The sequence below is a fragment of the Chelonia mydas genome, chromosome 7 (assembly GCF_015237465.2).
Source record: "Chelonia mydas isolate rCheMyd1 chromosome 7, rCheMyd1.pri.v2, whole genome shotgun sequence".
Lineage (NCBI taxonomy): Eukaryota > Metazoa > Chordata > Testudines > Cheloniidae > Chelonia > Chelonia mydas.
Window position 1 is genome coordinate 123,508,583 of NC_057853.1, and position 15,759 is coordinate 123,524,341.

The following is a 15,759-nucleotide window of genomic DNA, read 5'->3' on the forward strand; positions in this document are numbered from 1 at the left end:
AGAGATCCCTGAAAAACCTGCTGAAATAAACACTGCATAGCATGACAACTTACCATTTACAATTAATTTTTGAGATTAATCATTTAGTCAGTTTTAATCCATTTAATATAAACAGGATTGATTTTTGTGTAGTGCCATTTTTTATCAGCATGTCAGGCAGTACTAAGTCAAATGCCCTACAAATATATATTGTACCAGTGCAGTTAGCTTTGCCAACTCCACTTGCAATCTCATCAAATAGTGATATCAGGTTTGTCTGACAATATCTATTTTCCATAAAACCACACAAATTGGCGTTAATTATGCTGCCATCCTTAATTCGTCACTGACTGCACCCCGTATCAGCCTTTCCAGGATTCTGCCTGGGATCAATGTCAAGCAAACTGGCTTACAGTCGTTACCCAGGTCGTCCTGTTCATCCTTTTTAAATACTGGCACGTTAGCTTTTTTCTAGTTCTCTGGGTCTTTCCCAGTGTTCCCAGATTGTTAAATATCAACATCACTGGCTTAGAGAGCTTCTCGGACAATTCTTTTGCGCAAGTTTTTGTATTCTACAATCAGAAAATGTTTAATTTTAGCGGTTGCTGTTTAACATCCTCCCACGTTACTGTCAGAATAAACTCTTTCATTATCAGGGCAAGCTGTGACTGTGCCATCCAGCTTCTTCCCAAACACAGAATAGAAATTTTATCATCCCTAGTTAGTAATGGACCTATACCATTGCTAGGATTTCTCCTGCTCCTAATATAGTCTTTTCAAGTCTTTCTTGATGTCTTTAACCCTACTGGACATAAAGATATCCATGGAAAATCTAACCTCCCTTATCAGTTGTCAGCACTCATGACTGGCAGTGTACAGCCAGTGATATAAACTTTTTCCATTATTATTTTTTAAATTTTATTGCTGCTTTTATGTCTTGTCACTTCCACATTGTGGCCCCTCCCAGCTTCATACTCAAGGTTTGACAGAAATGAGTACTCCTGACCAATCCCCCAGAATCTGGGTACTCATCACTCACCGAGGGTGCACCCCCAGATCCCAGTACCCCTTCCTTAGCCATTATCTCCACATACTGTCTCACCAGCCCTTAACCCTGTATCCTCCCCATAGCCATTACACCTCCGCATTCCCCCCCCGACCCTGCTCATCCCTTCCCCAGCCCTTATCTGTCCCACTACCCCCTCTGCAGCCCAGATCTCCCATATCCTCACCTCTCCTGTTCCCTCTGGACCGTTCTTCAGCTCCCGGTACCCCCTCCCCCAGCCCTTACCCTTGCTGAGAGAATACCAGGAGGCCCCATTGGTGATGCCATCTGCAAACTGCTCTCCGCAGGTTGGGCTCTGGTGCATCGAGTGATGGGCGTAGGAATAGGCTTTGGCCAGCTGCAGAGAGAGCATGAGGCTGGTCACAGCACTGGCTTTGCCCCTCCGGCCCATGTCTCTCAGCCTGAGTCTGCTCCCATGGACACTAGGAGCTAAACCCAAGTGAGAGAAAGCAGGCCCAGCACAGCCCCACCACTGTTCTTCACACAGACACCCCCCCAGCCCGCCATCATAGGAACCTATACCCCAGCCCTGCTCACATGAGCGTGGGAACCTGCCCCTGCCCTGCCCTCTTGAGTTCAGGAACCTGCCCCCCCCAGCCCTCCCACGCAGGGGAACCTGCCCCCTGCCACACCCCCAGCAAGGGTACCTGACCCCAGCCCTGACCCCATGGGCTCAGGAACCTTCCCACAAAGCCCACAGAGAATTCGAGTTGGGGGATGCCATTGCACAGTCGGATGGGGTCGCCCGTCCCCCTCCTGGGGTTTGCTGCCCAGTGGGAGCCCTGATAGGAAGGGTGGGGGGAGGGCTCTGTGGCAATATAAATTCAGTCCAACTTGTAATGGGAAATCCAGGACAAAACCTGCCCACAGCGCTTTCTGATTGGAGCCCTGGCTTTGGCTTTCATTGCCATAGCAACAAGATCCCGCCTCTTCAGAAAGTAACCCTTGGAGGCCGAGGTCATGCAGGTCAGCCCGAGCTCTCCGTTTACCCCTTACAGTCCCTGCTGCTCCCTACCCAGACACAAGAGCCCGTAGGAGCAGAGAGGAACAGGCTAGCTCGGAGCCCAATCTCCTGCCTCTGCCAACGGACAGACCCAGAGGAAGGTGCAAGAAAGCCCATAATGGACAGTTATGGAATAGCCAGCCCCTCGGGCAGCTTCTTCCAAGGCTACAGGAGGCAGAGGTTGGAGCCGACCCCGGAAGCAGCAGATTTATCATCCGGATACGTTTTTATCCCAGCTGTCAAGCCTGGATTCTCTCTGCTCAGCAATCACTGCCCAGCAGTAAAACTAACCCTCCATCTGCACAGGCTGACTTGGGAAACACGGTGGAGAGTCAGACATGACTTCAGAGCACACACCAAACTGCAGGTTACCACAGTGCAGGCCTGTTAGACCCTCTCCAGAGAGGTGGGTTGGGCAAGGAGGAGGAAGAGTAAAACTAATTAGTTGGGAGCTTGTTAGTGTCACATAGGGCCCAATCCTGCTCCTATTGAAGCCCCTGGGAATTGAGGGCGCTCAGGCCAGCTCTGGCGGCTCTCAGACCTATAGAAAGGATGGCTGCACTGATAAGGAGGGGCTTGTGCCTAGACTTCCCTGTGCATGAGAAATGGGCCAGATTCATTCCTGGTGCAAACACCCTGGACATCAGTGGTGTTTATACCGGAGACGTATTTAGCCCAACATCCCATTATTGCCAGTTTCAAAGAGATTATTGCAGATGATTAAAAACAAAGCCGGGGCTAAAACTGGAACTTCCGCTCCAAACCCCATCACGTTTGTCTGGGGGCTGGGGGATCAAGGGGAGGTAGTCTGGATTCAAATCCCAGACCCAAACCCTCGACCCCTACAGTCTGGTTCAGATACTGAATGAAGAAGAGCTGATCTTGTGAGATCTCTGACATGTGGGGCCCAAGCCCCACTAGGAGCTCTCATGATGCCCCCTGTGCACCTTCCGGAACAGCTTGTCATCAGGCGTGGGGGATGGGGTGTTGCTTTTGCGCTGATGGCCCCGGCTCCGCTGCTCCTGGGCTTTGTCGTAGGGGTAGTTCGCCACGAGAGCTCCACCATGGAGATTGGCTGAGAGGACAAAGTTGTAGCGGCTCATCCAGTGAATCACAGCCAGTGTTTCTGGCTCCACCTGCAAGCAAAGGAGACGCCAGCATGGGCGGCAGCAAAGCCCTTGCAGCACTGAGATCAGGGAGGAGTCTCAGCACAGCCTGGCTTGCGGACAGTGCTCTGGGGGGTCGGGGAGGATGACAGGGTGCTACCTCCTAGCCTGCGCTCCATATGCCTCCCCTTCCCTTCTCTGCTGTCCTCCACTACCTGCCGTTACCAGCCCCTCTCTCCCAGCCTCTCACATCCTGATGTGACTCCATCCTGCTCTCTCTTCCTCCAGCGCACATCTGGAAGCCTTCCACTTCTCTTCACATGGCTGAATTGCTCATGCAGGCCTGAACATTTGCTGCCCTGACCATGGCACCCGCCTCCTCCATAGCTGCCAAGGTACCTGCCTTGCCCCTACAGTCTGTCCAAACACTACTGCCAGAATTGCTCTCCTGGCCCCTCGCCGAAGGCCATGATGCCTCCCCATTGCTCTGCATAACTCAGACTCAAGGCCCTCCCTAGCCCACTCCCACCTGTATGTCTGACCTTATTGCCTACCATATTCCCAGAAACCTTCCACTAGGCAAACTACACCAACTTTGACAACCTGTTAATTTCCTTCTGTGCCTCCCCTTTTTGGGCATCCTTCCATGCTGCCCTGTGTGCCTGGCCCATGTGCCTCATTTCCCTCTTCATTCAAATCTTCTTGTCAAAATTCACTTCTGCCATGTCGTCTACAGAATCCATGCATCCATCGCTACCCAGAGGGCAGCAATCACTCACCAAGCCAGACTAGTACCTTACTCGCCACTGAGGAGAGCATGGTCTAGTGGGGCGGGGTGTCACATTTTCACTTGTGCTCAAAGATTTCAGACATTTCTAAAGCTGGGGCTGTTATGCCAAACGTGCCTCCAGAGTTAATGGAGTCTGGGGAGCAGTAAGAAGTCATTTTCATATGTTTGAAGTACCTGACATACTTAGGCTGGTTGTAAACGCTACACACAGTGTTTTTAGGCAGAGCGACGCAAACTATTAGAAAGTTGAGATTTTTGGTAAATCTCATTTTAGACACCCCATTTGACTAATTGCTTTCAAATCACCCCCAAAGTAAAAGTATTCACAGGATTTTTCAGACAAAAACACTTTTCCAATGCAGACTTATACAGGATGGAACTCCGGGTGTGCACTAAAATGGGCAACTGCTGGGTCAGGCTCCTCTTGAAAGCCCTGTGACGCAAACTGTGTTATGTTCTTCAGACAAAAACCAATACCTGGGCAGGGGTGAAAGTAACTTAAAGGACTTACTGGTACTCCGGGAGTCCTGAGCAGGGGGGCGTGGCCTTGACCGGAAGAGGCGGGGCCGGGCCCTAACCCTAACCCTTTAAAGTGCCAGACTAGGGAAGCCGGTCCGGTCTGGCATGGCGTACTGGCTCTTGCTGGACCGGGCCGGCTTACTTTCACCTCTGTACCTGGGGCCCATAGAGGAGGTGCTGTTTCTTTGAAAAGGGGGGCTGGGAAGTACAGAGCAGGGGTAGATGTTTCTCCATGCGGGCAGTGCTGGTGCAATCCTGTAATACTGCTGGAAATTCCTGGTCCATACCTGGCTTTTCCAGTTGGCTGGAAGAGGGATGTGGTGATTGGGGCCACCATTTTTTTCATTGTAGTACATGAAAGTGTTGAGATCAGGGAAGTTACGGTTCAAGTCAACTCCGTTGGCATTGTTCCTGCCCGTCAGGTACCCAATGGCATCCGGGTCCTGGAGGGAGAAGGCACATAACTCCTGTAAGAGCAGGGAGAGCGCAGGCTCAATCCAAACACCATGTGGGAAGAGCCTGGATACGTCCCAAAAGCTACAAAAGGTAAATGGGCTTCGGTAGTGTCTGAGACCACCAGATATGAGTCACTGCAGGCCAGAGGAAGAAACAGCGCTCTCTGAGCATGGTACAGTGGAGGGTCAGTATCATTATCTCCATTTCCCAGAAGGAGAAACTGAGGCACAGCCTGAGTAAGCAACTTGTCCAAGGTCATGCAGCAGTCAGTCACAGAGCCATGACTAGATCAGCCTGATTTCCATGCCCATGGACCATGTTTAACAGCACCAGGAGAGTGGGATGAATTCCAGTAGGAACAGGGAAATCATACACAGACCCAGGCATGCACCTGCGTACTGGGCATCGCACCTTCACTCACGCTATTTACATTTATTTTATGGGACCATTGTTTGCATTCTGCATCCAGCATTAGTGTGGTTACTGCCAATGAAAATCATGGCCCAGAGATTAAATCCGCCTGATCCAGATGAGCCCTTCCAGGGCCCAGCATATCCCATGTCTGCCAACTGCAGGGCAGTTTGTTCCCCTTCTGGTGGATGTGGTGCTGCCAGTGTCAGACAGGAGACTAGACTAGCTGGATGCTAACAGCACATCTGCCTCCCCTGCAATGGCCTGGGATGGCACTGCAGCATGCTACCTCAGGTTTCCCTCTTCCTCAGGGCTCATTTAATAAACTCCATGCACATGGGTCAGGGCTGGAGCTGTGACTTGGCCCTCTAGCCAAGCCACAAACTGAACCCCTTCCAGGCTTCCAGGAGGGCAAAAAAAAAATTCCCAAGCAACACCAAGTTCTTCTGGCCTTTGTGGGCTTCTCGTCAGCCAACGCTTTGCCAATGCAATAATACAGTAATATTGCATTGGGCTTCCCACCCTTTGGGCCCTGTTTACACCCTTTTCTGGGCTACCTTTGAGTCTTTCCCTGCTCCAATACAGAGCACTAACCCCCCAGGCTCAGTCCCTTGGAGTCAGGGCCGGATTAACCTTTTGTGGGAACTGGCACCAAACATATTTGTGGGCCCCTATGTAGTCATTGTGGGCTCCGAGTGTGGGCCTGGTGTGGCAGGGCCATTGGTGCCCTAGTGTACCCGGTACTGAATCTCAGAGACATTCTTCCTTTTGATCCCACACCTCTACATGACTATCTGCATTGCCATACACAGCTCCCTCAGCCCCAGTTCTTCTCACTGAGCTGTACACCCATGTGGGTTTACCAGTGTCCACAGTGAGTAGAACTTTCACAAGTGATCAGGGAAGCTCCCCACAGATTTATCTCCTGCCTCATTCAGACCTTCTACAGCCATGTCTCCAGTGCCACCCCATGTCACTAGTCAGTGTGTGTGGTTCTGGCCTCAGCTCAATAAAGTACCACAGCCCGCAGATACCTGATCAATTCTTACAACTCCCTCCCTCAGCCCCCATCCTGCCATTGGAGCGAGCCACTTGCAAACACCATTTCCCCAAAGTGAGACTTAGCCCTCGGGAAGCTGAAGACACCAGCGTTTCTCCCTCTGCTCCCATCTACAGGCTAGTCTACTGCCTGGTCACCACCACCTCTCCCCGTGCTTGTTTCCTTTCTACTTTGGACGTGCTCCCCAACCAGCTGGGGCTATTCTCCCCATGCAAACCTGACCTGCTTCCTCTTTCCCGGCTCCCCTTGATGTTCCTTTCCTACTGGTGACCTCTGTTCCTTGAGGTTAATTCCAGTTTCTTTATCTGCTCTAGCTTAATGGCCCCCAGTAGTCACAGAGCCACGTGCAGCTTCTCTGGCTACAGCCATGGGGCCAATTGCCAGAGGCCAGCCTTAGACAGCTGCAGCTGGTAGCAAGGGAAGGGTGGCAATTCCAAGACTGAGCATGTTTGAACCTTGCAACGGCAGCACTAGGGACTCTAAATCCTCAGAGCCAGCCCTAGGCAGCTGCAGACTCTGCAGTTAAGTGCTTCCCTCCTCTAGGCCATGGCTTTAAGTACCTGAGATGCCCATCACCTGCAGCAGGGGCACTAATTCCCATACACCCCTCAGCTAGAACGTAGTCGTGCAGAAAGTGCAGCCTGAATGATTTTGGAGGCTGGGGTGCAGGAGGTTCCCATCCCCGAGCAGCAGCTCTGCAACAAGCTCACCTGGCCCCCCGCTGCTGTGGGACCAAGACCCTGTGAAGACAGTGGAGTTACCCTGTGTATAACCAGTTCTGTCCAAAGCCTGTTGAAGTGAGTGGGAGTCTTTTCATTGTCTTTAAAGGGCTGCGTACAGAAGCAAAAGACCCCATTCTCGACTCTGGGAGCAAAGCGCATTCTGTGCTGCACTGGTTTACTATGGTAACAGGAAGGTCTCACGTCAGCTAGTGAATAAGCAACACCTCCCACAGCACCTAACTTTTTCTGAGAGGCCTCCTGCCCACTTACGAACTCTAAACCTGCTTCGCTTACCAGGACTGAAAATATCTGGTAGTGTGGTCACAAAAGCAAGGCCCTTCTGAATTCAGGAGGAATTTTGGATGTGCACAGAACACAGAAAGGACTGGTCCCTGCACAGTTACAGAACTGCAGTAAAGTGGAACAATTTTCAGCTTGTGTGATTGGAGGATATCTGGATCCATATGATAAGACTGTCCTACATAAATGAGGAAAAGTTGAGGTGCCTTTGTTATTCGTTTTTCCACTCTTTGTTTCTGTGGGGAATTTCCAAGTGCAATATTACTGTCTTCCTTTTAAACAAAAAGTAAAAAAAAAAAAGGGTCATGGCTGTTGAAAATAGCAATTCCAGTCCGAATTAGCACTGGGAAGACCCAGCATTTGTTGCTCAATTTTATCCTACTTTTTCTACAGCAAGTTACAGTGGATCAGCATATTTGATTTGGGAGAAATGAAGTAAAGTAAAATGAAGTAAATAGCAGCCTAAATTGAGCTTGAGCACCCCTGAATTTTGAGGGTTTTCAAATCTGGAAGGCAGGTGCTAGATTCCCTTTCTGCATATTAGATAAATCTGGAAAAGAAAAGCCAATTTCTGTTTCTATGGCTTGGCCGTGGAAATCCTCCTACATGCCTGGTACTGTACCTAAAGCTGCCCAGGTCCTCTAGTAGAGCCTCCCCTCCCTTGCTAGGCTTCAGACAGAGAGGGGCACTGTCCGTTCAGTCCACCCAGTTCCTTCTTTGGGGGCTGCCAGGCGAGGTCACGCCAGCATCCCTCATCCAGCCTGGGGAAGTCTTTGAGGGTGATAGCTGGGCCAAAGCCTTCTACTCCTTGGGCAGACTTGTTCCCCATTCACAGCGCCCCCCCCCCCCCCCCCCAAGCAGCCAGCTCCCCATTCACAGCAAGCTGCAGCGCATGGGGTCTCAGCTTCCCCACTCCTTCCCCCTCCCTTTCCCGTGGAGAGTGGCCAAGGGAATGCTGGGAAATGTAGTTCCTTCCCTGCTCCAGGGCCGGCTCTCTAGGGAGCTGGCCAAGGACCCACGGCTCCCAGGGCGCTGTGGGTTCTCGGCGGGCTGGATGCCCGCTGCTCGCTCTCAGAGCCTCCGCTCGTGCAGCGCTGCGAGGGGGAGGAAGCGAGTGTCATGGACCCCCCGCCTGAGCTTGGGCCCGGCACGATGGAGGCGTTGGCGCCATGGTAAATCCGGTCCTGGTTGGCGTCCTCAGCCTCCTACAGACGCTGGCTCAGGGCCTTCCACAAGAGCCCGCCCGCCCACTGGCCACCAGCCCCTGTGGTGCCGCTCCCAGACTGCGCGCGCGGAGCCCTTTTATAAGGACCAGGTGACCAATAACGTATCGGCTGACCCCTTTGCCCCACCTCCCTCAGGGCGGGAAGCAGCTACTTCACGAGGGGCTGGTCCCATCCTGCCTTCAAGGGACCCATGACCCTGCGACAATGGACCTTGCCAATGATCCGGTCTGGCAATTCCTATGTTCCTCGGCATTCCATTTTCCATCAGATTAGGACTACTCCAATTCACGTTGGTGGCTGAACCAGCTTCACTGGGGGGCCCATAAGGTGGTGGAAAGCTACTTTACCCTCGCACACAACCCTCTTGATTCAGCACTGAGCACTGCTTGGCTGGACCAGAGAATCTGGTGGCCACAGGCCTCCTTAGTCACAGGAACCAGTCTTCTTCCCATCCTGCTCTTGGCAACATTTCTCAGCTGCCTGTTTTCCCTGCTGTGTAGGGAACATGTCCCCAGCACTGTGCGGATTCAGCAGCTTGCCTTCTTGGGCAGCAGAGAGGTGTCCCCTTAAATGAATTACTTACCTACTTAGCCTGGGAGCCATGTTCTACCCTCCCACCCTGCAACTGCTGTGGGATTTAGCAAGGGCAGATCGGCCCAGTGCCTGTAACTTCTGCAGGGTTAGAGTCAGATGTCCAGGTACAGTCCATTCTCTACAGTCCATTGACAGTGCCATGGCTCTTGGCATCTTTACTATCTGACCCCCACCCCAGTCAATGCAGAGCAAGAATAAAGGAGGACAGCAGGTTTCCTGGTCAGCTCCCAGACTGTCACTCAGAGAGGGCAGATGCAGGTCAGAGCTAGCTGAACTCTGGGAGACTGAAATACAAACAAAACAGAGTCAGCTCCCTGAGGACTTGTAAAGTCCACAATCTGTAGCAATAATGAAACCAACAGAGCCACAGAGACAATGGTGAGGGGCCCAAGTGAGGTAAATCACAGGCTGAGGACCTGGGCGTTTTGGAGGTCCAGGCTGGGGTGAGATGTGTTGAAGGACCCATGGTTCCCAGGATGGGGTCCAAGTTGGGTGAAACACACATTGAGGGAGCAAGGGCAGGGGGATGGGATGAAACACAAGCTGAGAGATCAGGGATTTGGAAGGTGCAGGTGGAAGAGACAGCAGAATGACGGTTTCTCCCCGCAATCATAGACACGTAGAGCAAGAAGGGTCATCTAGTTCAGTCTCTTGGGGATGGTCCAGGTTTACTTTGTTCTGCCCGAGCACAACGGTGTCTGTCCAGCCTGTTCTTAAAAATTTCAAATGACAGGGATTCCACAACTTCCATTGGAAGCCTGTTCCAGAGCTTAACTCCCCTGAGCATTATAAAGATTTTCCTGTTATCTAACCTGAATCTCCCCTGCTGTGGATTAAGCCCCTTACTTCTTGTCCTACCTTCAGTGGACATGGAGAACAATTGATCACAGTCCTCTTTATAACAGCCTGTAACAATTTTGAATCCTCTTCCCTCAGTCTGCTTTTCTCAAGACTAAAGATTCACTTTTTAAAAAATCCTTCCTCATAGGTCAGGTTTTTCTAAAATTTTTATCATTTTTGTTGCTTTCCTCTGGACTCTCTCCAAATTTGTCCACATCTTTCCTGAAGTGTGGGGCCTAGAATTGGACACAGAACTCCAGCTGAGGCCTCTCCAGTGCTGAGTATAGTGGGACAACTACCTCTCATATCTTACATACAATCTTCCTGTTACTATACTGCTGAAAATATTATCCTTTTTTGCAACTGCATCACATTGTTGACTCATTCAATTTGTGACCCATTGTACCCCCCACAAATCCTTTTCAGCAGTGCTACCGCCTAGCTCAGAGGTGGACAAACTACGGCCCGTGGGACCCTCCTGCCTGGCCCCTGAGCTCCTGGCCCGTGAGGCTAGCCCCCAGCCCCTCCCCCGCTGTTCCCCTTCCCCTGCAGCCTCAGCTCACTGCGCTGCCAGCACAACGCTCTGGACGGGGGGGCTGCAGAGCCCGACCTGACCCGGTGCTCTGTGCTGCACAATGGCGTGGCTGTAGCCCGGCCAGCCACCGGTGCTCCAGGCAGCACGGTAAGGGGGCAGGGGGGGTTGGATAGAAGACAGGAGAGTTCAAGGGGGTGCTCAGGGGTCGGGGCGGCCAGAGGACGGGGAACAGGGGGGGTTGAATGGGGGGCAGGGGTTCCGGGGGGCAGTCAGGAAGGAGAGGGGGATGGGGCGGCCAAGGGCAATCAGGGGCAGGGGTTCTGGGGGCAGTCAGGGGACAGAGAGAAGGGGTGATTGGATGGGGCAGGGGTCCCGGGAGGACCATCAGGAATGAGAGGAGGGGTTGAATGGGGCGGTGGGGGGCAGTCAAGGGCGGGGAGTCAGGGGGTGGTCAGGGGACAGGGAGCAGGGGGTGGTGGATGGGCCAGGAGTCCCGGGGGGGGCCGTCAGGGGACAGGGAACAGGGGGGGGTTGGATGTGATAGGAGTCCTGGGGGGGGGCCGTCAGGGGGCGAGAAGCAGGGGGGGTCAGATAGGGGTCGGGGGCCAGGCCACACCTGGCCATTTGGGGAGGCACAGCCTCCCCTAACTGGCCCTCCATACAATTTTGGAAACCTGATGTGGCCCTCAGGCCAAAAAGTTTGCCCTCCCCTGGCCTAGCTAGTTATTCCCCATTTTGTAGCTGTGCATTTGATTTTTCCTTCCTAGATGAAGTACTTTGCACTTGTCTTTATTGAATTTCAGCTTGCTGAATTCAGACCAATTCTCCTACTTGTCAAGGTCATTTTGAGTTCTAATCCTTTCCTCCAAAGTGCTTGCAACCCCTCCAGCTTGGTGAAGATGGACGCAAAATAGGCATTAAACAGCTCCGCCTTTTTGATGTCTGTTGGTAGCTCTCCAACCCACTAAGTAGTGGATCTACATGTTCCTTAATCTTTCTCTTGCTCTGTATGGATTTACAAAACCTCTTCTTATTGCCTTTTGTGTCCCTTGCTAGTGTAACTCATGTTGTAACCTTTCTGATTTTGTCCCTTCATGCCTGTGCTATTCTTTTCTATTCATCCTTAGCAATTACTGGCGGAAGAGGCACTGGGGTCCTACAGCACAAGGGCATGTCATGCCCCTGCCAGGTGAGATGAGGAGAATGCTTGCCTGGTACCTGGTTGGCAGCCACTTCATATCCGTCTGGGTTCATGGAGGGCAGGATGTGGATGCGTGTGTCCCAGATGAGCCGTGTGATCCGTTCGTTCCGCTGGCGATACTCCTCACACAGGAACTCAGAGAGCTGGAGCAGCAGCTCCCTGCCCAGAACCTCGTTCCCATGCATGTTCCCAACATACTTGAACTCTGGCTCCACTGGGAAAAACAAGAGACCCAGTGACACCAAAAACAGGGAGGGTGGGGGCTGAGATATGGTGCGGAGCCAGATACTCCCCATGAACAGGGAGCCAACATTCAATGGAGCAACCCAGTGACACCTCTGAGCAGAACCAACGAATGACCCAAATGATTTGTGTTTGTACCGCGTCTAGTAAATGGGGTCCTGGGCCAGGACGGGGGCTCCTAGGCACTCAGATAAGTAATAATGTTCTCTCTCATTTAATAAGTAAACTCGCTAATCAATAACAACAGGTTTCAGAATAATATCTGCATTCTTACACTGCCCAACCCCTCCACTGCCAAAGCGCAGCAGAAGTGGCCTCCCTAGGACCTACCCGAAAGCATGGCCCACCACCGAGACACGGCCACTGCCACAGTAGAACACAGTGGTTGTTTAACAACTGCTCAGCATCAGACTAGGACAAGAAATGCAGCATAACACATTGAACGGACCCTGGACTTCAGGAAAGGCAGACTTTCGACTCCCTCAGGGAACGGATGGGTAGACTAACATGAGGGGAAACGAGTCCAGGAGAGCTGGCTGTATTTCAAGGAATCCCTGTTGAGGTTACAGGGACAAACCATCCCGATGAGTCGAAAGAATAGTAAATATGGCAGGGCGACCAGCTTGGCTTAATGGTGAAAATCCTAGTGGATCTTAAACATAAAAAAGAAGCTTACAAGAAGTGGAAGGTTGGACATATGACCATGGAAGAGTATAAAAATATTGCTCGGGCATGTAGGAATGAAATCAGGAGGGCCAAATCGCACCTGGAGCTGCAGCTAGCAAGAGATGTCAAGAGTAACAAGAAGGGTTTCTTCAGGTATGTTGGCAACAAGAAGAAAGCCAAGGAAAGTGTGGGCCCCTTACTGAATGAGGGAGGCAACCTAGTGACAGAGGATGTGGAAAAAGCTAATGTGCTCAATGCTTTTTCTGCCTCTGTCTTCACGAACAAGGTCAGCTCCCAGACTGCTGCGCTGGGCATCACAACATGGGGAGTAGATGGCCAGCCCTCTGTGGAGAAAGAGGTGCTTAGGGACTATTTAGAAAAGTTGGACGTGCACAAGTCCATGGGGCCGGACGAGTTGCATCCGAGAGTGCTAAAGGAATTGGCGGCTGTGATTGCAGAGCCATTGGCCATTATCTTTGAAAACTCGTGGCGAACGGGGGAAGTCCCAGATGACTGGAAAAAGGCTAATGTAATGCCAATCTTTAAAAAAGGGAAGAAGGAGGATCCTGGGAACTACAGGCCAGTCAGCCTCACCTCAGTCCCCGGAAAAATCATGGAGCGGGTCCTCAAAGAATCAATCCTGAAGCACTTACATGAGAGGAAAGTGATCAGGAACAGTCAGCATGGATTCACCAAGGGTAGGTCATGCCTGACTAATCTAATCGCCTTCTATGATGAGATTACTGGTTCTGTGGATGAAGGGAAAGCAGTGGATGTATTGTTTCTTGATTTTAGCAAAGCTTTTGACACGGTCTCCCACAGTATTCTTGTCAGCAAGTTAAAGAAGTATGGGCTGGATGAATGCACTATAAGGTGGGTAGAAAGTTGGCTAGATTGTCGGGCTCAACGGGTAGTGATCAATGGCTCCATGTCTAGTTGGCAGCTGGTGTCAAGTGGAGTGCCCCAGGGCTTGGTCCTGGAGCCGGTTTTGTTCAATATCTTCATAAATGATCTGGAGGATGGTGTGGATTGCACTCTCAGCAAATTTGCGGATGATACTAAACTGGGAGGAGTGGTAGATACGCTGGATGGCAGGGATAGGATACAGAGGGACCTAGACAAATTGGAGGATTGGGCCAAATGAAATCTGATGAGGTTCAACAAGGACAAGTGCAGAGTCCTGCACTTAGGACGGAAGAATCCAATGCACCGCTACAGACTAGGGACCGAATGGCTCGGCAGCAGTTCTGCAGAAAAGGACCTAGGGGTGACAGTGGACGAGAAGCTGGATATGAGTCAACAGTGTGCCCTTGTTGCCAAGAAGGCCAATGGAATTTTGGGATGTATATGTAGGGGCGTTGCCAGCAGATCGAGGGACGTGATCGTTCCCCTCTATTTGACACTAGTGAGGCCTCATCTGGAGTACTGTGTCCAGTTTTGGGCCCCACACTACAAGAAGGATGTGGATAAATTGGAGAGAGTCCAGCGAAGAGCAACAAAAATGATTAGGGGTCTGGAACACATGACTTATGAGGAGAGGCTGAGGGAACTGGGATTGTTTAGTCTACAGAAGAGAAGAATGAGGGGGGATTTGATAGCTGCTTTCAACTACCTGAGAGGTGGTTCCAGAGAGGATGGTTCTAGACTATTCTCAGTGGTAGAAGAGGACAGGACAAGGAGTAATGGTCTCAAGTTGCAGTGGGGGAGGTTTAGGTTGGATATTAGGAAAAACTTTTTCACTAGGAGGGTGGTGAAACACTGGAATGCGTTACCTAGGGAGGTGGTAGAATCTCCTTCCTTAGAACTTTTTAAGGTCAGGCTTGACAAAGCCCTGGCTGGGATGATTTAATTGGGGATTGGTCCTGCTTTGAGCAGGGGGTTGGACTAGATGACCTCCTGAGGTCCCTTCCAACCCTGATATTCTATGATTCTATGATTCTATGAACAGAGGGTCACTGCTCTAGTGCAGGAGGGGAGGTGGGTGGGGTTGTCACTGTTCAGATACTGGGGCGGGGAGGGCAGGTGCAGGAGAGTTACGGCTCCAATACTGGGGGGCACAACCATGGGGTGCTCTGAAGCTGGAGGGGGTGCAGGGGCATCACGACTTTGATACAGAGGGGGAAGGGGAGTCACTGGCTCAAACTCCGTGAAGGGCAAGCTATTCGCACTGGTCTCTCCCTTGGCCCAGAACTCCCCTTCACTGTTTGTTCTCAGTGCTGCTTGCTGGCATGTCACATTCCTGACTTCACAAGCCTCAAGATGCTTTAAATTAAACTGCAGGATAAACTCACTCTCTCAGCCTTGGCCTACCCCCAGATTCTTTCCTATAAAGACGCATTGAAAGCAAAAGCTGCCCTGTTAAACCCTCTAAGCTCCCTCTGGCAGGCTGGGTGTGGGCCTGAGGAGGGTGGGACTCCGTCCCTGGAGCTCTCCACAGTCCGTTCTGTCTGCGTAATGACAGTAAGCTTATTGCATGAGTCCCCTGTTGAGAGCAGCCTGCCCTCTGCTCTCTAGTGTCCAGCTCTAGGGAGTGACACAGTGTCGGAGCTGAGCTCCACCGGGGGGGGGGGGGGGGGGACCAGCACATGGGGGAACGTGGATTTATTAGCCAAGGACAGGGCCTGAATTGCACCAGATAGCTGGAGAGATACCAGAGCCCCGGTGCCATACATCCACATGAGTAAATGGGACACTGAACTCTACACTCTTTGGAATTTCCTAGTAGTCATCAGGGCCAGCTCCCACCCAGACCCTAAACTCAGCCAGACAGGGAAGGCAAAGGGTCTGATGAGAACCAGGCCAAGCGTCTAGGCCCGAGCCCCTTCTTCATCTCCTCCAGAGGCAGAGAACACAGCGTAGGAGGGAGGGGGCAGGGCAGCATCCCTCACCACAGAGCAAAGTGCCCTGCACCCACCTCGAGCCCTTCTCCATTGTCGGTCAAGCAAATCGCTAGCAAGTTGTGCCTGGCTCTGCAGCCACCCCCTAGGACCTAATGGCTAAATATATCATATAAGGTGGATAGAGGGTTGGCTAGATTGTCGG

The 15,759-nt window shown here is 51.8% G+C and overlaps 1 protein-coding gene across 1 annotated transcript in view; it reads right to left on the minus strand.

Annotated features, from left to right (window-relative positions):
• CPN1 (carboxypeptidase N subunit 1) overlaps positions 1-15,759 on the minus strand; it is a 37,310-nt gene that overhangs the window by 15,169 nt on the left and 6,382 nt on the right. Inside the window, exons 2-5 of the mRNA XM_007059082.4 lie at positions 11,826-12,022; positions 4,751-4,906; positions 2,996-3,184; positions 1,271-1,382 (exon numbers count right to left, since the gene is read on the minus strand). Of these exons, the coding sequence (XP_007059144.1) occupies positions 1,271-1,382; positions 2,996-3,184; positions 4,751-4,906; positions 11,826-12,022 (654 nt within the window). The remainder of the gene's footprint in view (positions 1-1,270; positions 1,383-2,995; positions 3,185-4,750; positions 4,907-11,825; positions 12,023-15,759) is intronic.